Genomic DNA, 24,730 nt, shown 5'->3' with positions numbered 1-24,730 from the left:
TCTACAATCTGCATTACTCCTGGAGGATATCTTAACTGAGACATGTAACATACAATTCCCTGTCACTTTCCAGTGTTTGTTTTTTGGGAGAAACATCTGAGTGGAAAGAACTGACCTCAAGACCTAATTTGTTCCTTTTAGTTAGCTGAACTTTGATTCACATTTGAGCAAGAATTAGGCTAAAGTTTATTTTTTAGTAATCTCATAAGGAAATTGAAATCTTTCATAAAGGAAGATACATTTCCTTAACTACTGATCTGAAATATTGCAGTGTTTAACATGTCGATTGTGCAAAATTGTTGTTAATAACACAGGGAGAAAACAAAATATGCATGATTAACATACACCTTTGTCCTGTAATATCTATAGTCTTCATCTTTACGAAGACATAAATCTCTGACATTGATCTATGAGGCTGTAGAGTTTCAATGAATCCAGCTTTAAAAGCCATAACATAATGCAACATTGACTTGCATGATGATAAATGGATGTTGAAAACCAATACTTCTTATCTTGCAACTGAACCACATAAGACTAATTTCCATAAAAACAGTATGATTGTTATGAAGGGGGATCACAGCCAACGCACACTCACAATTTGACTGAGACCTTGGTGGTGTGAGTTTCTGTCTTACGCAGCGAGTCTCCAACACGCATGATATCTGCAATATTTGCTAGTTGTGTAAATGTAGTATTGCATCCGCTAATTTGGCAACAAAAAACCCAAATGGTGTTTGTCGGTTTTATTTTGTGAGGAAAGTCTTGAGCTGACATTGTTTTTTGTTTTTAGTTTTCACTCATACTGCTCAGTACTGTTATTTTTGCATGCAATTTACTTAAGATTTTTTTTTTTTTTGCATTAAGTACATTTTTAATATAACTTTTTTGTGACCTTCTATTCCAACATATTATTTCAAAATAATTAAATATGTCATCCTACAGTAAAGCCTACACTTTTATAGCTTTAAAATGTGACAATTGGCTACAGGCCAATGTAACTATGCTTCTTTTAAATAAATTAAAGTGCATACAGTATCTTGAATGTTTTCATATGCGTTGTATATGAAGATTAATCACATTTTGCTTTTAATGTTGGAAAAAAAAGTCATCCTATTTTAAAACTTAAAGCAATAACTTCATAAACTTGTGAATGTAGCTTTTAACCAGACTGGATAGCGTCATTTAAAATAGACTCCAGTAGTTAAAATATGAGAAGATTGACCATTAGCTAAACCTGAAACTCATACATTTAAAAATGAGGAATGCCTGTATATTAATGAATTTTATATTATACAAAATGATCAGCTCTATGATCGTATTAAGTAAATACTAAAATAAAGAATTCGAAGACACTTTGAAAACTATGGAGTTTGTTCTCCTTTTTATTTTCTTATACCTAAAATGCCTCTTTAATCTGCAAGTTTGCCAGTTCAGATTAAGAGTAACCTCAGGACTCTGCCTAGTCAAGTATGGGCAGAATCGGCTGAAGATGACTCTTGCAGTCGACACAAGCCCGGGCTAAATCCTCTCGTGGATTAATGTTGTTAGCTAAACTCCAATCTGATCTCTAGTGATGACTGACTGAATAAGGCCCACAGTTGTACTTGCCTTTCAAGTGTCTTTTGATGAGTTTGTATTGAGCTGGAAAATGCTCATGATAGCAGTTTAGTCTAATATCCTGTTTGGGTGAGGGTTATTCCATAAGTTGTCAACACAAGAAACTGTCTTTCCATTTAATTGAAGCAGCTGCAGGTGTCTCAGTTGCTTTGTAATGTGTGGCTTGTGTAGGGCTGTGAATACAGAAGTGCAACACGGCATGATAGCCCTTAATTGTACTTGCCATAGATAGTGGATAGTCTTCCAGAAGCTTTGGATGCTGACTGAACACGATGAGCATCTTCTGCATCAGGGGTGTTATAGGTAGCAACTGTGCTTCCCAGATAGGTGAAGGAGTGGACGCACTTAACATGCAGGCAGTGATGCTTTACCTGGAGTAGTCTCTTAAATGGTTGATGAAGGTGTTCATTCTCAAAAACCAATGTGATCTTAATTGTCGAGAGAGAGCACTCTGCAGATTTACTGAACCAGAATGGAACTGTCCATCACAAAGTAATGCAACAGGTCAAATGACTGCCAGTACAACAGGAAATGAATTTGCTAGGAAGGATGGAAGAACTTGAATAAAGCTATTAAAACAAACAAGCAGATGCAGGAAACCTCTGGGCCTAGATAGAACTCAAATCTGCACTTCTGTTCTTCTGTAGCGTGGGAAAGCGCTCCCTCAGGTGACATAAAATACATACACCGTAAATAGATGAAAAAGCGTTTATGCGAAAACAAAATCATCGAATGTCCATTGTTATATCCTCTTTTTGATAGACTATAGGCCTACTTAGAGATCTGGTATACCTTGCACTTTTCCAAAAGTAAATAATCTTTGTGAGTTTATGGAATAGTAATTTCAGGCAGGACATATTTATTACTCGGTAATAAGTGAGCAACAACACCGGTCAGAGTAATTTGTTATTCCAATATCAACTGCCATTTTGGATTGTTTAAAATTAGATATAAAAAAGATTATCTGAAAATTTGTAATTCGAGAAATGCAAATTAATTAATTATTTTAACAGATTTCAACAAGTCCTCCAATATAGATTCAGTCCTTATGCCACTATGTCTTCTGATAAAACCTCCTGGACCAAATCATACCAGACATGGTAGCTCTAGTTAAACTCTGGCTGTATTTCAGGAAGGAAAAAAAAAAACATTAATGTGTGCCAATGTAAATCAGTCATTTTGCAAATTTAGGTTAATTTTACATTATCACCCACCTCCCCCACCCCCGGACTTCTCTCTTCTTGTACAGTGCTGTATAACCGAGGACATGATAGGCAGATCCTTTCAGGCTTTTGAATACAAAACACCCTGGGGAGATTTCTGTCGGTGCTAACTTACCGAGGATTGGTGTGAAATGTACCCAGAACTCGGGGATGTTTTCAGTTTGCCAATCTCTGCATTTCTGTGTATTATCATGGGCTATAATTTCACAAAAGAATATTATTAATCAGATTTTTTTGTGTGGCTCTTTTCACTTAAAAATAAGAAATGTAAGTGACTGCTATCATTGTCTCCCTACACATTTATTTCTGGCCACCAATTCTTGCTTGTGGCTGCTCTGACTATTTTCCCCCCCTGAAAATACTTTATTAACATGACGAAAAACAAGTGCACATATAGGCTGCACATTCAAATTATTGTCATTTATTTATATACTACCATTCATTTTTTGTTAGTTTTTTTGCAGACTCTGTTATAGAAACTAGTCTGAAATAAATGTAAAATCTTTTACATGACCAAATCCAAATAATAATGGAAAAACATGCAAATAAGTCCACAATTACATTATTTTATAAACATAGAAAAAAATAAATCCAAGAGTCTTAGACAAATATGAACATAGGTCCACATTTAGACTGAATTTTCTCTTTTTTTTTTTTTTTTTTAGTTTTAGTACACACAAGCACCTGTTTAAGAAGAAAGTGTAACTGCTGTTTTTTAACATGTTTACTGTACTACAAACTCACAGTGCAAACCTGTATTTAACCTTTGCAGGGTTTGCGATGGCTTCAGAAACGCAAGAAACCACGATTCCCACTGGTCCTGAAATGCTCATTTGGTCTTTTTCGCTGCAGGTGGCCCCTCGGGGATGAACTCTGTATTTTGTTCAGGGTTATTGGGTTCTGGTTCTGGTTGTATGTTGTATTGAGCATGAGGATGTAAACCAAGCGATTAGCCAACTAATACAGTCTGTGGTGTGACATGAAACCTTGCCCATGTAGATCAGTTCGACTGGCACTGTACCATTACATAGAGGAGCTTTGGTAATACTTACAGGATTTAGCATGCATTGTAATTAATGGAATTTACAAATTAGTCAGTTAGTTTGTTGGCAGTCGTTGCAGTCAACTTAAACTTTCAGGTGGCCGTGTTTGAGAAATGCTGACCTAGTACATGTAATAAAATAATGAACAATGAATACTTGACGTAGCTTGTTGGTGTGTGACTACAGTTTTCTATTATATCATCACATAGTAGGTCTATGTAGTATTACTCATCCATGAAATATGAAGCTGCAGTCTCTATTTTATTTCACCATAAGGATGCTTTAATGATAGTTACATCTTGTTTTTCATGTTATGGAGGTTAAAGTAGAGTTCTTTATGACCGCAAGGAAGGATAATTTCCTAAGGCACAGATATAATGTATCTTGAATGACTGGGGTATTTTTATATGAATAATGTAATACAATAATTATAGTGATGAAGAAAATGGCTTAATGTTAAGATCTGTTCAGAGTCACATAGATACTCTATTGTAGATTGTACAATAAGGGAGCCTTTCCAGACAATTGGGCTACAGATTATGGATAAAAATTGCTTATCTTTTTTTTTTTTACAGCACACTGCCAGTTAAAACTGACTCCCCTCCAGGTATTGATAGTCGCGTCGCTTTATTGCAGTGTCAGAGCTGGGAAATGTTCATTGATTTCTCTCCAAATTACAAGTTACAAACCATCTCTTATTACTAAATTTTCAGGGAAGCTCCCCTTCTTTAAGTATGAAGTACTCTGGGACAGATGCTACAGACACTTTTGTTGGTCGTCAATGCATGACTATAGGTGGTATTGTATTGGCCTAGTAAATGTTTCAAGGTATTTTGTGGTTTGACTACACTTTTCTTTTTCAAAACAGCCCTGGGTTTTCAGGGCTACAATTGTTACATGTTATCTGATGGCAGAGGTAAGGTGTATTGATTTGGGAGATTTCTGGTAAATGACAATGTAATTTATCGTAGCTCTCGCTTTCTTTTTCTTCTTTTTCTAACCCCCCCCCCCCCGTTATCTTAGTGAAAGTAATAATCTGGGGATATTCAGGATTGAATACATTTCATTTGTGTTGGATTGTACTTGTACCAAGAACATAATACTGAGAACTATTATGATATAATAGCAGTCATATGCAGCTGTTAAATTAGTTGTATATTTTATGCGCAACTGAAATTGTAGGTGTAATTATGATTATTTGTTAGCATACACCCTTATCCAGGGCAACTTACAGTTTACATAATAAGCATTACAAAAGTGCAGTAATAGATAAGTGCAATCAATACAAAATACAATAAGCATACATCCTAGTTCAGTGAGGTAACAAGTATTATATCGCCGTTCAGCTTACTTTCCATAAATGTCTGTGGTCTATCTGTCTGTCTATCTATATGTATATATACACATACACACATTTATTTTCTTCATTCATAGGTCCAAGGATTTAATCAAGGAAGCAATTCTGGACAATGACTTTATGAAAAACCTGGAGTTATCTCAGATCCAGGAAATTGTGGACTGCATGTATCCAGTTGAATATGGAAAAGACAGCTGCATCATCAAAGAGGGAGATGTGGGCTCCTTGGTGTATGTCATGGAAGGTAAGTTGTTTTGTTCCCAAGTCCTGGACAGACACTAGACCCAAGACAATTATAGGGTCAGCTTTAATAACAGTCCAAGAATCTGCTTTTGTCAATTAATGAAATGAAATAATGTTGTTGCCATGCCTATGCTGATTTCTGGGGGAAACACTGTATTGTTTGGTAAAGTTGTAAGCAACACAAAATACCAACAAAAAGGAGTGACTAGGCATCACAGTATATTCAATCAGAAAGCAAATGTGAAATATTTATTCAGAAGATGAATACAGTTCACGAGCATGCTGCATCCTCTTATTTGAATAACACAGGGCATTTCCTGGAGTCACAGCTTTGTGAGTGAGCCAATGTATTTGACCTTTTATTGTGTTTGGTGGAATACGTTAGTTGTCCGGTGTTGAAAAGCTACTCTGAGTACTAGATGTATTCTTTATTAGCCACACGCACAAATCTAATTTTAAGTATGCTGGCAGTAGGTTTTAGCAGGACTGCAGTAACATAATTGCTTTATGTAGTTGGCCATATCAAAGAAAGATGAAACGGTGTTTGTCAAAGCAGCGTAGGCAGACCGTGTGACTGAAGCTGTGTTTGTATCTTAATTAAAGCTTGCTATTGTTCCACAGGATATTAATATAAAGTCTTTAATGTAATCTTCATTAGTTTAATTAAGCAAGGTTAGAAGTTTTAAATTCACTCTTTTCCAGAAATTGGAAGCGTTCTGCGCTGTTTGTCATTTTCTGTTTCTTATTACCCTTTTTTTTTGGCGGGGGGAGGGAGTTGATATGTGAATGAAAGATCCTTTACAAATCTTGGAAAGGAAAAGATGGGTATATTTTGTAATTTACACTGTAGCATTTCCTACTAAGAACTTTAGATATTTATTTCAAGCTTATTTGTGGATTTGCCCCCATCTACCATCTAACAGCTCATTTTGTTCAGTATGTTCTTTTTTATGTGTTAGATTTAATAAGATTGTCATCTTGTGTGCTAGTTGACTATGAAACAGCTTTTAACATGAAGGAAATGTATATAATAAAAGTCTATCCTGAGTATTTTAGATCAGAATACAGACTCTGTGTATGTGGGTGTTAAACTAATTAATCCTTTTATAAGCTGATGTTAATTAGAGATCAGAGTATAATTTTGAGTTAGTTCCTTACATTTTTCACTTAATTTAAGTTTGGTGATCATATTAGGGTTTTTGAGTCACCAGTAAACGTAGGCTTCTTTAACTTCAGTACGTTTTGTAACTACTGTAATTGTGTTTTGTTTTGTCTATTAATATTGAAATTTGTTTTAGAGAACAGCATGTGGTATGCAAATGAAATACAAATATATCAAAAGCTTTGCAAAAAATGTTGGTGTACTTATAAGTTGATGAAGTAGATGCTCATTAATTGATGGGATTTCTGGATATATACATTTATCAGATATTTTAAAAGGACATTTAGAAATTGCTATACAAATTCTATGTTTTGCTACACAATTAGATTTTACTACAGAGGAAAGTGTAAAGTGACTTAAGTGATTTGTTTACACTGAATAGAAGACCATTATATTGTATTGTTGGATCCACAGCTCCCTAAGTTCAAGATCAGTGACGTCACAAGCTGATTAAAACTCGACAAAGCTTAAATAAAAAATGCAAGTCACATAAATAAGACTATGAATCCAAACAGTGGCTTTGCATAGGCTCTCCGAGCAATGCCTGTGTTTATGAGAAGAATCTGGGTATATGTATGGAGCAGCTGTCCTCTTCGGAGGCCTCGAACGGATGCTGGATTTGATGAATTCCCTGGTGGAAGTTTGGTTCACTGATCTGGTAACTCCTTATCACAATCACAACAATGATTAATGCCAGCTATATTTTTGCATTAATTTGAGTAATAGTTCTTTAACTACACTGCATTCTGTGATTTTTGGGTTGGTGAATATCTTCTAATAAGACCAAAGCTCTAACAACTTCCTATTCTATTCCTATTCTTCTTATAAGTGACTCACGCACAACTGGTTAGGTTAAATTTAAATCGCTTTTATAACTGTTCCATCTTTGTCGGGTTGTAGATGCCTCCAAGGAATAGAGGTATCTAACAGGAAACCAAACTTGGGCCTAGACCAAATCAAAACTTTGCCTACCTGTTGAATTTCAGATTCCACACTTGTGCCCAAATGCAATTACATGTATTGTCATAATCTACTTTCCACTTATTTAAATATAAATGTTATAGGGTACAACTTGTTGTTGCCATTGGCGGGTTATTTCAATGTTTTGAATTGGTGAAGGTATCTTCTACTCCAATATCCAACAAAGAAATACTAGGACATTTCCACTGCTAATGGCAAATGAAATGCATGTGTTATCTTATTGAATTGAGGATACTACACATAGGGGGAGGGGTCTATGTTGTTACCTTGGGACCTCAGTGAACTCAGGTTTGTATAACAAAGCTGCCTATTGGCCACTGTGCTTGTGTAAAGACTGATAAATAACCCACAGTGAACCAGCCTCTTTTTGCCATGGTTTGGGGTGTGGTTTGCAATGGCCCCAGTGTGTGGATGGAGCCCCTCAACGCTCTCCATCAATTCTGTGAAACTCGACTGTGTTCCTTGGCCTCCAGCAATTCTTGCCAGCCCTAAGGGACAGGCACATGCTGGTTTGGACAGTCAACACAGTAGTACTGGCCTACATCAACAGACTGAGGTCTCCGGGTGCCCAGGCTCAATCGCATAGGGGCCAATAGCTGTTTTTATTCAAAAATGCATTCATTGAGGTCCCATCATAACAACATAGGCCCCTCCCCCTTTGGGTAGTATACGCTTTCTCAGCTTTCTCAGGTTGCTTTTGTTTTCACTTTTCAGAGCTAATATGATCAGTAATGGGAAGTGGATTTATTCCTAATCCAGTATTCCTCACATCAGAATAAATTTACCTTGTATGCCCAAGAGAATTGTACCACATAAGATCTAGAAAAATCTGTCAAGATTACAGCTACTTGCACGACTTTTGGAAAAATATAATTTTAATATTAGTGTAACCATTTTTCGGTTTAAAAGTGGATGTTTCATAACTGATTTAACTTGATTTGTTTAATCCTCCACTGCTCATTACTAATACCATTTGTAAACACTTTTGGGAATATACCAAAGTGTAAAAACAAATCTGTGTAGAAGACACACTTCATAAACAATGTTAGTTCATTGTTTCTGTGATCCAAAGCTGATTTATGGCAAGATAAAGTAATCAGTAGGCCAGTCCATATATGGTATGTATTTTGTATTGATTTTTCTTTCTCTGAATGTCCACCCTGAGGACTGACACGCACTGTTAATTTAGCACAGATTATTGACTCCAATTACAGTACCTCAAGTGAGTATTTTCTAGAGCTTAATGGCATAACCACAAACATTATTAGTGAAATGTAATATTGAACAGCTATTACACTTTATCTTCCATGTATTTGACTCTGGTTATAAATTGGTTATGACTTTTTGATGGGGTGGGGATACTTATTGAATTAAGAATACTCTACAATCAAGTCCCCCCAATAGTAATTTATTTTTCCATTTAGTAATATCCTGATTACCCACTTGATACAGATATAGGCTAATAATATAGTTCCTTTATGGGTTGTGTGGCAATTCTTGTTTGCTTTGGTGATTCTCATACTGGAATCGCACCTTCAGATGCCATACGTTTATCTGCTACTTGCAGGAAGGCTGCATATAGGTCAGTATTATCATCTGATTCACGTGGACTAAACCCAAGAGGAGACCTGATTCATTGTTGCTGTGAAATAAGGCTTCTTGGAACCAGTTCTTCAGAAATCAAATCAAATCGTTATAAAAATGAAATTCGGCAGTTTAAAAAAACAAAAACGTTTGTATCTGAAAGGAGAATGTTAATGTTTAAGGGACATCTTTCTTATTCCTTCAAACATAGTGCTGAAAAAGTTTCAAAAGCATTTCTGAACAATATCCAAGATTTTCAATATGTATTTTTAAATCTCTATAAATCCTTTTAATGACATCAGCGTAAGCGGCCTCTGCTGGAAATAAACCTGTCGGATGGATTTTGGAGAATGTTTATGGTTTCAAACCTGTGAAATTGACAGGCACAAAAGACTTTAATGGGTCTATTGAAATAAACATGACGGATTTTCGGTGACATATCTCCGAAAGCAAATGCTGAGTAGAATAATGCTCTAGAACAAAAATAATCATAACCGTAGTACACGGTTTGTAGCTTTGAAACCTTTTCTTCCATCTGTTCTGATTGAATAACAGGTTTTTGTTATCAGAGAAAGTGGAAAATTCATAGCAGCTGCAACAAAATGACCAAAGCAGGCTATCTGGAGTATTCATTACCCAACACAACCTTATTCGTCCAAGGCAGATTCAGACCAGAATACCCCTTTAATGAGTTCAAAGAAACAATTTAAATTCTGTCCGTTCAGCAGTTTCATGCAAGAAACTTTAATTTCACAGAAGTAAACACAACTCCAATAACAACATATGTAATAGGTTTAAAGGGTCATTTGAATGGGAAGCCATCATTAATAAATGAGTGACTTGTCCTCAGATATCTGTGATTTAATGGAGGAATAGACAGAGATTAACAAAGCTAATTATTTAAAGGCAGGTAGTGACAGCAGAAATAAACGTGGAGAATAGGCAGCCCTATTTATAGTCTATGTGCATAAAAACCCAGAGAACTGAGAACACAGGAAATTATCCATTTGACACACATTCATAATGCATCGTGTTGCTTAAAAGGATTAGGACAGAGGTTGATGCCAGACCTCCTAGTCCATTTGATTCCAGGACTCCGGCACAACTAGCTTTTTAATTAACTAACAAATTGGTAAATAATTTTATTACACTGCCATGAATCTGGATATAACAATGATCTGCATCGGAAGTTCCTCTCGATGGAGTCTTTGAATGTGTCCGTTTTACCTCGGGTGACGCTTTGCCCGTAGCTTTATGAGACCAAGCGTCTGCAGACACAGCTGGTACTGCTTGTAGGCAATACATTTTGTGTCTGCGAATTGCTTGGTTCTAGAAGAAATTACCCTTTGATGAAGGAAGCATGGGGCAGAAATAAATTATTTTGCATCAAGTAACAGTTCCCCCATTTCAGTGGTGATATTATTGGGATATTTGTGGTTAATGTCATCTTTTAAATTAATGTGTGTCAACACCTGTATGCTGGACAGCACAGTATTTATTTGGTTTTTATTATTTGGCATAGTAAAAAGTAATCAACTATATACATGGTTAATTTTAATCAGATGCCACGGAAAATAATGAAGAAAATATTAATGAAGACCATGGGTGGCGCTAGACCCTATGCATTTTCTCTCAGCCCCTCTAAAAATAATAGGGATATGAAGTAACCCCCATCCCCCCCTGCCCCCTTCAGCCCCACAAAGCCCCCCTATACCTTGAAGTCCAGAACCGACCCTGATGAAGACCATGAAAAATGGGCTAATACTTTTTATTTTCAATAGGGTTTTTATTGGATAGTCACTTAACAAAACTGAACATCGTAGTTTTCCCACCTGCATTAAGAAAATGGTAGTGGATATTTACACACATTGCAAAACTGCAAAGAGCAGTTAAAGTCATAAATGAAGGGGCTTCATACTGTCTTAACCAGGACTCGGTTGCTTAGCAACCCCAAGAATGAAAATCTTAAATAGTTCATCATCATGTTTGTTGACATTCAGTCCTTAACTTTATAAAATGCGATGGGGTTCATGGACATATTTAGTAATTTTAAATGAATTGAGTATGGGCAGCATGTACAGAAAGATAATTTATAATACACCTATAATAATCATATCATACACTAATGCAGCACAGCAGCACAGCAACACATTTCATCTGGAGAAGCTGAGCTCAGCCTACAAGCTGCAGGGAAGTGGCAAGATACAGTTCATGCTGTGAATATGGCAAAAACATGAGGAGCTAGAATTCACAGGTATATATAAAGTGAACTCGGGAGACAGGAGGCACAAAACAGAGAAAACAAATACATTTAAAATATGACGGGCCAAATCAGCAGCCCAGTGGCCCGCATCATCAAAACAACCCAAAAAGATAATTTATAACGAGGCTTAGACGTCACTCGCACAACTTCAGCTCTTCTAGGCACTCCTTAAACAGGGTGTGACTCCCACACAGGTGGATACTTGACTGATTGGCCAACTATACATAGGGCAGAAATTTGCTACATTGTCACGCCAGCCAGTCGTTCTGTTCAGTCACCTGAACATGTCGTCTTTGAAGGGGAAACCGCACTGTGCTGAAATATATGTATGTATTTGACACAGAATGTCTCTCCGAGGCGAATTACAATGAACTACACTTCAAAATGTGGTCTGGGTGAACGGCCGAATAGTTGGAGGAAAATGAAAAATATAACTGTGCAGTGCTTTCAACCGTGCCATGCATTATTTTGACCCTGCTTAAAGAGTGCATTTCGATCCAAGCTACTGGCTTTATTATCACTTTAATTTCAGGTGACATTTACAAGGAGAGGCTCAAATGCCATTTTAAAGCTGGGGTTCATGCAATTATTGAGTTCAATACAACCTTTAGTGTGACTCTTGCTGATGCACAGGGGTTTCATTTCCAGCGTGTACGTCTTTATAGTACCAACACTGTCTGATTAGCTCTAAGCCTGTCGGTGATGATACCACCTTACAGGAATGCCATTGTTGTCATCAAGCGCTTTGAATTTATGTTCCTGGCAGCCACGGAATCCACACACCATTAAGTCTAAACAGCACGGTGTATGAAGACTACTGGAGACTCCGGCACTGACAGCGTTTTCTTTCTAATATGGGAGATCTGCTGTGTGCTGTGCTGGTAGTACTTTAAGACCATGATTACAGTTTGATAAATGAGACCTTTGTTTTGTAACTAACTTTGAGCCTTTCTGGTGTTCCTCATTGAATATTGAGGTTGATGTTAATATGTATTTATACATATAAAACAAAAATCCATCTAAAGTAGAAAAAATACTTTTCTTTAATTTTTTATTGTGTATAATGCTTACAGTGAAGTCTTCCCGTTTTTGACCAGTCTCCTAATGTAAATGTAAATGATGACTTGGAATGGGAACATACCTGACCATTAATCCGGTGAATGGTCAATAAAGGATTTATGCCATCAAAGTTGTTTTTTTAATCCATTTTTCAGAACTCTATCACTTGCTTTATATTGTTTTGTTGGGGAAATTAGGAAGCAGACCTCTATAGCTAAACCTAAAGAGATGTATGTGCACTGCCTTCCTCCCGGAGAGAGTTTTATCTTTATTGCTCATTGGTCCGATCTGCAAAATTACTTTTATAAAGAGCAATGACATACCAAAGTCTTAATGGTATTAAAGCGCAGTCCTTGTTAAATGAAATTTCAAATCTTCAGTGGGGAAGAAAAAAAAAAAAAGATAATAAAAATGTAAATCTTTGCAGGAATTCGTTCATTTTATTAAGTTTAAATTTGAGACATTCCTTAGCAGTGTAAATGATAAGTGGGTAATTCCCACACAATCTGATGGAAGACATGCCTGAGAAATTATTATTAATCCACACATGCCTGTCTATATACCTTTCTTTCGCAGAGCAGTAGATATTATCAGGCACATAAAAGAAAGATAATTAAAGAGATTACAGTTGAACGAAGCCTGCTAAAAAGCCTACTTCTTGCTTTAATTGTCCTCTGATATAAATGGAAAGAAATGCTCTGCATCTACATAATGACTTGATTTGAAAATGTGACCCAGTCTGAGAAAGACCTCTAATCTGTAAAACACTGATGGGGGGGTGTATGGAAGTTAAGAAACAATACATAAAAACAAAAAACTAAATGAGTGATGCTGTTAAAAGCTTCCATTACCTTGCATGGGCCAGACTGATTAATTATTTTGCCATCGGAAAAGCTTGTTATGTAAGCATTACAAGGAACAGGCCTAACATGCAATTACACAGTGCTCCTTACTTTCTAGTGTATAGTACTCATTTACAAAAAGACAATTACGTATAATGTGTAATTTAACATTAAGTGCACTGGTACATTATTAGATTTGGCTTCAATGGCTTGGTGCCCGGCCTGTGCAGATGGTACCTCAGGTTGATCCGCTGAGCCCGTGAACGAATTTAGTCTAAATTCCAGAGAGAATATTTAGCCTAACGGGTTCCCACTTTTCCTAATACTAAGGAGCCTGTCATGATGCTTTTTCTAGGCACAGTCGTGAATATTGATTTTCCTCTTTGCACTTGGCTTTTGCCAATATAAGCTAAGGAGGAGAGAGTTTGTTGTTAATTAGAGCACTGTTTCAGAGTTCCCCCCTCGAAGACTATTTGACACTTTTGTTTCACAGCAGATAAAGAAGTCAATACGTGCCCAGCTTTGCCATGTGTGAGACTGTCTCGGGTAGTGCAAGTGCAGTCCAGAGGCGAATGGGAGACAAGTAATTAGTCAGTCAGGGCCGGTTTGTTCTGGGGTTGTCCATCGGCATTTCAGATAGAAAGATGAAAAACTGAAAATAATATACCCTAGGTACGCATAAAATAATTTACCTCATGGATAAGAGTAGTGGGTGTGTTTTTATATGGAGGAGGACATTCTTGGCAACAATTGTCAGATCTGTTCTCTAACAAAACAGCTTTTTGTGTGCACCATTGATAATAAGGGGGAGCACCTAGAAACCAGTTACTGGAAGCAGAAGCTGTTTGAGTTTTTCTTTTAGATAATTACTAATAGCTGACGCACTCATAACTAATAAGTCAGTGTTTGTGTTATGCAATTAGACTCGATTGCTTCCCAGAAATATATTTATTCTCATAATGTTTTTTGTGACGTTTACAGTTAAGGTGTGAAGGCACATTCAAATAAAGATATTCATTCTAAGTGGCTCAGTCTGTGCCAGATACAGACATTTGAAAGTATTTCACTCTTAATATTCAGTTTCCAGGTGTATGTAAATATGGTTTAATTAGAAACAATTAGTTTTTTCCACTGCACTTATACATTTTGTTATAGACAGATATGAACAGACATGGCTTTATATGATGAGACAGTAATAATAATAATAGTGATTCATAGGAGAGAGTCTGGAGATTATCATCACTTATACATGTTTTTAGTGGAATCAAATGAATTCGAATCATTTTGCTTTTCTTTACCTTTTTTCAAAGTCTAGTTCAAACCTGCTGTAGGTCCAACACTCACTTAACAAGCCAGTGTGTTAATGGTGCCTGCCTATCTGTGTGAAATATAAAAATATTTGCATTTCTTTTCTCTGCTTTAAAGAGAGAATTCAAAAGTGATTTTTTTCTGAAGGTAAACAAGTTATCAAAGCAGTGAAAACCCTGACAAAAAGCAGTAATTGCAAGACAACCCCACAAACCATTCTGATTAATGGTACATAGTACTGCACTCAAAACTGGATGGGTCACTACAGGTCAGCTAGGTCTTATTTTTTATGAAGGCTGCTCAGAAAACTGTCAGCAAATGCCAGAGACAGAAATATACCTGTGGCTGGAATGTGTGTCAAAACAAAAAATTGAGCTATACATTTATGCACGTGGTTTGAATCAAATACTGTCAAGCAGAAACCTTAAAATGTCTTTTAGCAACAGAAATGATAAAGGACTGTTAAAAACAGGCGGTCAATTTAAAGATTAGTTCTGGTTTTGCACTTGAAACTATCTCAAATGTGATGTACACACCACAAGATAAATTGAAATACAAGTGAAACGCTCACTTAGATTTAGAAGACCTTCTGCTGTGAACAAGATTGTCTTTTAAAATTTAAATGTGAAAGCACAAAAATATCTTCCAACAGATTTAATTGTGAATTCTGTTGAAGACCCAAATAAATGCATGGACCTTGAGCAAGTTCATAATCATAAATCACTAGTGTGACCTGCCAAGAAAGTAGGATAACCTAATCATTCAATTGCAAAGAACGTTATGTTTTTGTTTTTTTCCCATACAAAAAACCATGGTCCAAGTTTCATAGACCATGCCTGGAGATTAAACCAAATTCAGTTGGATTCACAAATGTGACAGAAAAGCTACAAACATAGTAGATACAGTTAGGTCCATAAATATTTGGACAGTGACACAATGGATGTGAAAAGAAACAATCAAGATGTGCTTTCATCTTTAATTTGAGGGTAGTTACATCCAAATTGGGTGAACGGTGTAGGAGTTACACCCATTTGTATATGTGGTCCCCCCAATTTAAGGGGCTCAAAAATATTTGGACAAACTAACATAATCATGAATTAAATTGTGAGTTTCAATACCTGGTTGCAAATCCTTTGCAGTCAATGACTGCCTGAAGTCTGAACCCATAGACATCAGCAGATGCTGGGTTTCTTCCCTGGTGATGCTCTGCCAGGCCTGCACTGTAGTGTCTTTAGCTCCTGCTTGTTCTTGGGGCGTATGACTTTCAAATCCATTGTCCAAATATTTATGTATCTACTATGTTTGTAGCTTCCGTCACATTTGTGAATCCAACGGAATTTGGTTTAATCTCCAGTCGGTCTATGAAACTTGGACCATGGTTTTTAGCATGCTAGTAAATCCCATAGAACATGGTTTTGTTTTTAAATCCCATAAGGAATTCTTATACGCCGTACATTTATTGCATCTAAAGCTGAATGTGATTTTTTCGAGTATACAGCTTAAGATCTCCTGGGTTTTCTGAGTTTGCTAACCAATCATTTGCATTGCTTGCAGTTTGTCTTTTTTCTGTTTAAATTGGCCAATTAAATTGTCCCAGGGCATTTGCGTGAGGCTGAAGTGTCAATTAAATTGACTTCACAAACAGCTGAGGTTAATTTAAAGTTTTCAACTGGCAAAGTGGACAGTAACTAGGTCTAAAGTTATGTACTTGGCAGCTTGGGATTTTAATGGCTCTAAGTACTAAGACATGACTGCTGTTTACTGTTGAACATTAAGGTTGTAGACAAACCCTTGATTTCTTGAATGCTAAGTATCTTTTTGAAAGAGGATAATTAAAACGATAAAAAGCTGTCCATGTCTCAGCGTGGTCTCCATTGAACCCTGACCTGAGTTATATTAAATGTCTGTAGGAGTGTAGGGAGAGCGAAAGTGTAAGTAGAAAAATAATCACATAAGAAGACTGCTGGTTCAGAGGATTAAATGCCCCTTTCTGCGTGCCAGTGAAAATGCTGTCCTCCATAATAAAAACATTATTATAACCGCATACCGGAAAACTCTTTCAAAATCTAATCTTATATAATCCTAATATTTGTCTGATGGGTTTTAATAATAACTATAGTAATACAAACTTTTTTTTTTTTTTAAGTTTATATAATGCACTTTTGGCTATTCATTTATTTATATTTGTTTTGAATTTATGCTATTTCTAATTACAATGCACAGTTAATAACCTGTGTTTTTTTTGGTTTGGTATGTAGTGTAATCTATAGTAGTAAACATTTCTATTTTTTGAATCTTTTAAACTGTATTCTGATCTCTGATTCTGACAGCATATTTGTCAATTTAAACTTAAAATGTATTATCAAAGTGTTGCAGGCTTTTTCTGATGCGAAAATGGCACTGAATTAAAACTAGAGCCAATTTGTAATTTTTGCAATGGTTTCATTAAACTATTCCAGACCATACAGAGAACTCAAGAGATGGCATTGGCTGTATATTACGTTTAATATTCATCTCTTTCTTAATGTGGTGGCTGTGCAATTATTGATAACAGAATAAACTAACAAATATGCAGCATCTAAATAGCCTTTTCTTTTCAACATTCCTGTTTTCATTCTCTCAATGTTTTTCCTGATGAAACCACTTCAGCACTTCATCTCCGAAGTTGTGTATTTTGCTCTTTGATAGCAAAATTATTGCTCATAAATGGTCAGTTTTTACTTTCCTGTAAAACTTTGTCTGTGAATTTGAAGTAATGCAAGTAAATTACATTCCATATAAAGTGGAAATGACTGACGTAAAAGCACCCAGTCATATTGATAACCAATCTCTCATCATGATATGCATAATTGATCCAACACAATGTGTTTTTCCCGCAATGTGGAGCAATGCTCACATGCTGTTGTAATCAATGTCAAATATTGTGTGGTGTCATTTATTACCTACAGATCAGAAACTCTAAATGTTATAAGGGATAAATCCACAGGCAAGATCTGATAACATGTAATCGATGTCACAGTTTTCCCATGAGCAAAACCAAGTCTGGGCTAATGACACTGGACAGAAAAGGTTGTCTTTTATCGTATGTGGATTTGGTGTTGCACGAACTTGAGCTAAAGCTGCCCCGCAATTCTGTCTGAGATAACGGTAATTAAAAAGGACACTTTGAAACTGATTTCAAATTGGCTTTTACTAAGCTTTGGGCTAGCAACTAATGAAACTTCTTTCATTATACCCCACTTGGCTATTAAACCCTTAGGCTTTTTAGTTTGTTTGTTTTGTTTTTTTGGTTGTGTTGATGGATATATGATGAACTGCATTAGCCAATTTCTGCACTGATAAAGAAAATTCAGTTCTTAAAGGCCTAGCTGTCATGTAGCCTCCATTTATATACACTACCGGTTTTAGAACACCCCCATTTTTCCAGTTTTTATTGAAATTTAAGCAGTTCAAGTCCAGTGAATAACCTGAAATAGTACAAATGTAAGTAGTAAACTGCCAGAGGTTAAAATAAAAAGTTTAGGTTTCCAAAAAAAATAATGTACATTTCAGTATTATATACTGTTACTACACCCTCTTAAGCATTATTTGGCAGTGTTACACGCAGCTCCTGTGCATAGAAGTGACACTGTATTCCTACAATGCACACATTGTTTGAAAGCTTATTCTCTTAGCTGCCAGCACATTTCATTCTCAAACGCATCCGATTTACAGTTTGTGTCGCCTGCCGTCATTCAGAGCTTAGGGAGTAAATGTGCAGTATGCTCTAGGGGAGTGGGGGTCTCATTCAGACGGTCACAAATCACTCCATTTCCATCGAATTTCTGTGCAAATAGGCTTGTTTTATTCAGAACAACTTAACGATGAATCCAGTATATATTGTTTGATGTTCTATCAAACAGAGAACTTCAGATCCAATGATGTAAAATCGTTGTGTATTAGTTCACTGTAAACAGAGTTTTCCATCTTGACATGTTGAGCTCTCTACGGGTGTGTGTTGCTTCTACCAAAACGTGGATGGTCTTGTTTTGATCAGTAGACTGTCTGGTTCCAGAATATGTCATCACTGTCCATTTTTTCTGAGATTTTGTATTCCTACTTAGACCAAGTATCCCCCCACCCCCCACCCCCCGGGGGTAAAGGGTTAGATTTTGCTAAACAAAATGATTCCATGATTTATTTTTATCTCCAATTGTTTTTATTCTGTGCTTTAATTTCTGAGAATGTTGAGACATTAAACTGTGTAAATGTCAATAAAAACTGGAAAAATATAGGTGTTCTAAAACTTTTGACCGGTAGTGTATGTTTAATAATAGTTTGACTAATGTGGAGCTATGTATTGACCTTGAGGACAGTACAATTTGCAGCACCAAACCATATATGTGAAGGTTAGTAATCTCAGGCTGTAAAAATTATATTCACCTGGAGGAACTAATTTTGTCATGGAATGTTTTTCAAGTACTATAACGTGTTATACTAAGACAATTGGCAATTGAAGTTTGTATTAATCAATAATACTGTACTTTAATTAAACATCAGACAATGCTACATCATCTGCATGAAATTAAGATGGAGAAGTGGCCTGTCTTTGTATTGAAAAGTTTTTATTAACCATCTCAGTAATTCAGTGTACTATGTACTTAACCGTACATTTGAGGGATTCTCATTACCTGAGACAACATACTTGTGTGTGAAGTTACACTTTTATAACTTTAACTCTGTTGGTTCATATTGTTCAACAATTATTTGCTTTGCAATACATGATATGCTATTAACATCACAATTCGATTTTTCTACATTTCCATGTAATAAAAAATATATTCATACATGTCTGATGGAGCTGCTTTGAATAAAGAAATAAGTTAAATGTTAATGTCAGATATATTATAGTCTAGGTACATTTATAGCCATCTATAATTCTTTTTGAAGTGTCTTTCATGAAATATGGGCATACATATCACTCCAGAATACCATGTTCCGTGAATCTGACACCATTCGCACATAGGCCCTGGAGTGGTAGATGTGACAAAGCAAACTACAAGTTGCAGATATGAAATTCATCCTGAAATATGAAATCTCTTTTTTGCAGTGTGCATTTGAATTCTTCTGATGGTTATTAGTTTTCAATAGTAATTTGCATACGTTTTGATCTCCATGCTCTGTTTTGAGTGTGATGGAAAAATACTTTTTTTTTTTTGTTTTAGAAGGAGAGAGTTAATGTATTTAATTGTGTGGGGGATTTTTCACAGTGGCTATATGGCAAGCCCAGTAGGAGCTGTTTTGAATTTAATGATGGTAGCCTTCTCATTATTATTATCATTATTGTACTGTTATTATTAATAGTTAATCTTCAAAGTAATGTCTGTAACATGGCTGAACACAATATCCCAACACATGCACTGCTGTTTAAACCAAAATGTTTCTTTATTTTTGGAATGGCCCCCCTAAACAGCAGCTCCAGATTATATGCATATTTACTAGATGCCCACATACTTGAATAACCCTCTGCCAAAATCGGTTTTCCTGGCAAACTGCATTCTACCCATCTGTCACCGCAGCAGTGATGGTCCAGAATAAATTCAGTAGTGTAGTTATCAGAAAGCGCTCGACCAAGACTCCTTCACATGGTATCAGCCAGAGATGAAACCTCAAGGGTTGGGAGCCAGACGGGTGTATGTAACATTTTGGCCTAAAATGAATATTATATATCAAATGAAAGCTCTTGATGAGATGTATGTTGTGGCAGAACAGGCCTGAAGTAATGAAATGCATTGAGTGAAGAGGTTAAACTATACAGGGACAAGTACAGGTAAAGTTCTGTTTTTGCTTTCCTGTAAAATGATAAATGTCACTTCTACACCTCTGGTGCTCAACCCTTACTGGAAGCTCCCAGCATCCTCTCTGAAAATGTACTCGGGCGCGCAATTCCTGAACAGTGTTCTTCAAGGGTGCAGCATTTATATTTGTGCAGTCTGCAAAATATGGCCATACTCTTGTGGTCTTCCTGACTTTAGTAGTGCACTTTGAAAGTCACCAAAAATGCTAGTAAATCCAGTATTAATGAATATAAACAGTGCATTAAAATAAAAAAACAGTTAGTAACAGCAACTGCTTATTGTTATGTTCATGCGTTCAGCAAATAGTATACTCAATGCAATGATAAAATTCCTCTGAGAGTTCAAATGAACACCAAAACCACTAATCTGAAGACAGACTATTAGAAACCGCTTAATTGAATGTTTAAAATGTGTTCGGTTTCTCAACATCACGAAGTATAGATAGGTTTGTAAACAATAACCCTGGTAATTCAAAAAGGGTCTTAACACTTACTGTATCTTCTACAGTGGATTATTTATTTCTCCAGAGGAAAAAAATAATGTACTGGTGTTAGAACTGTTCTCAATTTGTGCTGAAAAGATCTAAGTTTTTGTGTCAGCTTAGAAAAACATTAGATTTTAGGTGGATAATATTCTCATGACTTTCAGAATGATGAACAAACTCCCGCATGGGCCTTGTGCGGTTTCCACATTAGCTGCTGCCTGAGAAAGACTCCCCTCTCTGTTTTGTATGTCAGTATATGATATACTCTCAGAGGAAATACAAATGACTAACATCTGCTTAATAAAGGCAAAGAAAAAACTGTTTAAACAAAATAAGTCCTACATAATCCTTTGTTAATCTTTAGTCAGTCAAGGATTTGTTTTGAATTCAAAGTCTGTGAAGCCAAAATATTGAGATTTTTAATTAAGAGTAGATCCTCCACTAGTTTTTGTGTGCATGACTGTATTTGATTACTACTGCGAATGCAATTTAAATATTGTTTTGCTAAATGCCAATAAACCTCAACAGTAGAATATTTCTATAGCAATCCAGTGGCAAACGTTGCTTGCACTGACATGGGACTGTCGGACACAGATGACAATGAAAACAAAGCCTGGCTTGATTCAAGTATAACGTGAAGCATAGAAATGCAACTACATTCAAATCAGTTTGCAAATGACATGTATTTTTAACAGGTGAAATATCCCTGGGGTTTCAGAATGATTATGCTGGTAAATTGCATGGTGAAATTCTGCTTCTGCTACTAGAGGCAAAATCAGCAAGATGGACTAAAGAGCCTCTTCTTCTTTGTAATCTTTCCTATGTTCTTTAATACTTCATTTATTTAATGGAAGCATGTTCTGAATAGAGCAAGATAACTGATACAGTATTCAGACAAGTAGAAGCAACATAAATGGGATCTCAGTGTAATTCTTTCATAATGCTCTCCAATAAGTATAAAACTCCTAAGCCTTTTAATCTGTGCCCATAATCTTCTGTGATACGATCTTAATGATCTTACTCATATTATTTCTGTTGTTGAATAAAACAAAGTATGTTTCTAGAATTTAAAGGAGTGCATTCTAAATGCAGTTATTTATATATTATTAGTTCATTGAGGAATTAAATTAACCTGGTCAATTAGACGGGAAACTTGGGAGAAACCTTCCAGCACTAAAGACATGAGACTAAACTCATTAGAATTAGCTTTCCTTGTTTCTGTTTTTGATTAATGTACATTGTGTGAAACTCCTTGTAACATCTTTGGGTTTAACTTTAAAAGGAACAAAGTCCAGCCTTGATCAAATGAGAAACGCAGTGCTGTGATCTTGCCTCTGGCCGCAACTTGTCAGTGCTTTGCTGTAGGTAGACACCCAGCTGTGTACCGACGGGCATGCTGCCTAAACATAGTGTTTTTCTCCGAGATGTTCTTTCCCCCGAGTTATAGTTTTACAAAACCGCTCTTCAGAATGACCTGTAAATCTGTAAACCCATGTAAACAGGAAAGTTGAACACTGACAGCTTCAGTAAACAAGAGGGATCTGTGTTCAATTAAAAACAACACATTGTTTGTAGCACATACAGGACAGACAGTATATTTCTGTATTTCTGCACGATGCCACTCAATGCACAACAACAAAACCATAAAAACAGCATGTTGCATCAAAATGAGCATCCCCCAAGAAAAGCAGATATTCAAATCGTGTTGGTGATACTTAAATTAAAGAATACCGTGTTCTGGCAAACCACATCAACGCCAGCAACACTCTTCGGTCTACAGCTTTTGCTCTTTTTACGAGTCAACATAACGCAACACAATTTGGACTGACGGTTATGTGTCATAGTTTTGGCAGTCCCTTGGGAATCAAGGGCTTGTTCTTCCTGGAGCTTATTCAACACCGGCATACTGCTCAGTGGAGACATGAAACCAGGTATTACGTACTTCCCAAAGAGAGGAAATGGCGTCATAAAATATGAAACGTTTAAACTGTACTGGCTGATATCAATTGGTCTGTTCTGCAATGAGGGGAGAATACATACCCTATAATTTTAAGCTCAAACCTCTGTCAGCAGTCCTAGCAGAATCTGAGAAACAAGTGTACTCTATACAAAATCAAGCTATAGGGAACATGCAAGTACAAGCAATTAATTGACAGCACCACACTCACACCCTTGGCGATATTTTATAAAACACTGAAAATGCTGTTATTACATGAGGTGCTTATACTTTTTATACAAAGGGTATGACCTCATTTGACATATAAAAATAAAATCTCCTCAAATTGCTTCTGTTTGTTTCACATCCTGTGGTCTGTTTTGGACACAATGGATATGGTAAAAGCCTACGAGGGATAATGCATGATATCATTGGGCTAATCTTAATGTTGTATTCATTCTCTTATTACCATGGTGCAATGAAACCAAGGGACAATCATTTAGGCAAGATACTGCCAACCGAAACACCCTTGCTAAATGCCTTTAAAAATGCCTTTTGTTAATGTATAAAAAAATATTAATATCATAATGAGACTTTAATATGACATTTTATCATCTTCCTAGATGTATCAGCTAAATCACTGTGACAATTGAACGGTTGCACCAATAAGCAGAATTAATTTCCTTCTTCAATACCTGCAAGAGACTTTCCTCTGCTGGGTTCTGATAAGAGAATTAAACTTTGCCTGCTCGATGTATGAATTGTAAGGCAATAAATTCTACCACTGCATCTTCACTGATCTTATCTCCCGCTCAGTTATAATCCATCTAACTGCTTTAGTGCTGGGAGGTGTGGGCTCTGAGGACTAGATATTCTAACTGAAGTTGAAAACATGGGTGAATAAACAATTGATTGATTATTATTTCTGCCTCATGCGTTGCCCTGTCACGATGAAACAAAACAAAACCGTGAGCTCTTGAAATCTAAACCTTAAAATGGAAATGTACAGCTTTCCACAAGGTGTGCATTGTTTTATGGGATTAACCCACATGATGATGGGGTCTTTTGCTTTTATAGTCACAGATAAGGAGCTACTTTATGAGGCAAATACTTTTGTTTTTCTCAACACTGCTTTGATGTAGTAGTCTTGTTCAAAAGAACGTGTCCTTTCAAATTGGTAAGGGAAAATTATATATATTGTGATAAGGACTGAGACATGTTTACTGCAGAAACATCAGTGCAGACTGATATAAATTGAATGGCTGGATTGTTGCCGGTATTTGGTCCAGTCAAGAAGCAATTTGAACCCATTCACACAGTTCTTGGAATATATGATAGCTCAGTCCTGCAAATAATCCAAGGTTAAATGAGGTGCATAGGCTTTCCATAAAAATTAGAAAGAAGGCATTTTTCTGTAGTGGGCAACAAGTTAAGAGCTTTCCATTATACAGTAAGGATATGGTTTGAAAGGCAGTTATTACCAATTCTCGAAATCCATTTTCTTTGATGTACAAAGGATTGAGTTCAATATAGCTATAGGTAAAGGCCAACTTCAAATACACTTATCAAACTGCCAAATTAATGTGTAATGCATAAACAAACAACCACAACAGAAAACATGTTACTTTGCAGAAATATGAAACTCTGATGTTAAGCAAAGCCTTTGCCCAGGAAAGCCACTTAACATTCAGTTCATGTGATTTGTATCCATCTATTTACCCAACATTATTGTAGTATAATATCGAACTCTATTGTCTCTCACCTCAGGTTCACTTATAAGGGCCATGTACC

At 36.2% G+C, this 24,730-nt stretch overlaps 1 protein-coding gene across 2 annotated transcripts in view; it reads left to right on the top strand.

Annotated features, from left to right (window-relative positions):
- The window catches only part of prkg1b (protein kinase cGMP-dependent 1b), a 118,305-nt gene that overhangs the window by 15,349 nt on the left and 78,226 nt on the right, over positions 1-24,730 (top strand). For both annotated transcript variants that reach the window (XM_066693947.1, XM_066693946.1), the window contains exon 2: positions 5,318-5,484. In XM_066693947.1, the coding sequence (XP_066550044.1) occupies positions 5,318-5,484 (167 nt within the window). The remainder of the gene's footprint in view (positions 1-5,317; positions 5,485-24,730) is intronic.

This window comes from Amia ocellicauda, chromosome 20 (genome assembly GCF_036373705.1).
Source record: "Amia ocellicauda isolate fAmiCal2 chromosome 20, fAmiCal2.hap1, whole genome shotgun sequence".
Lineage (NCBI taxonomy): Eukaryota > Metazoa > Chordata > Actinopteri > Amiiformes > Amiidae > Amia > Amia ocellicauda.
Note: the sequence above shows the minus strand (reverse complement) of the source record. Positions and strands in the feature narration are given on the sequence as shown.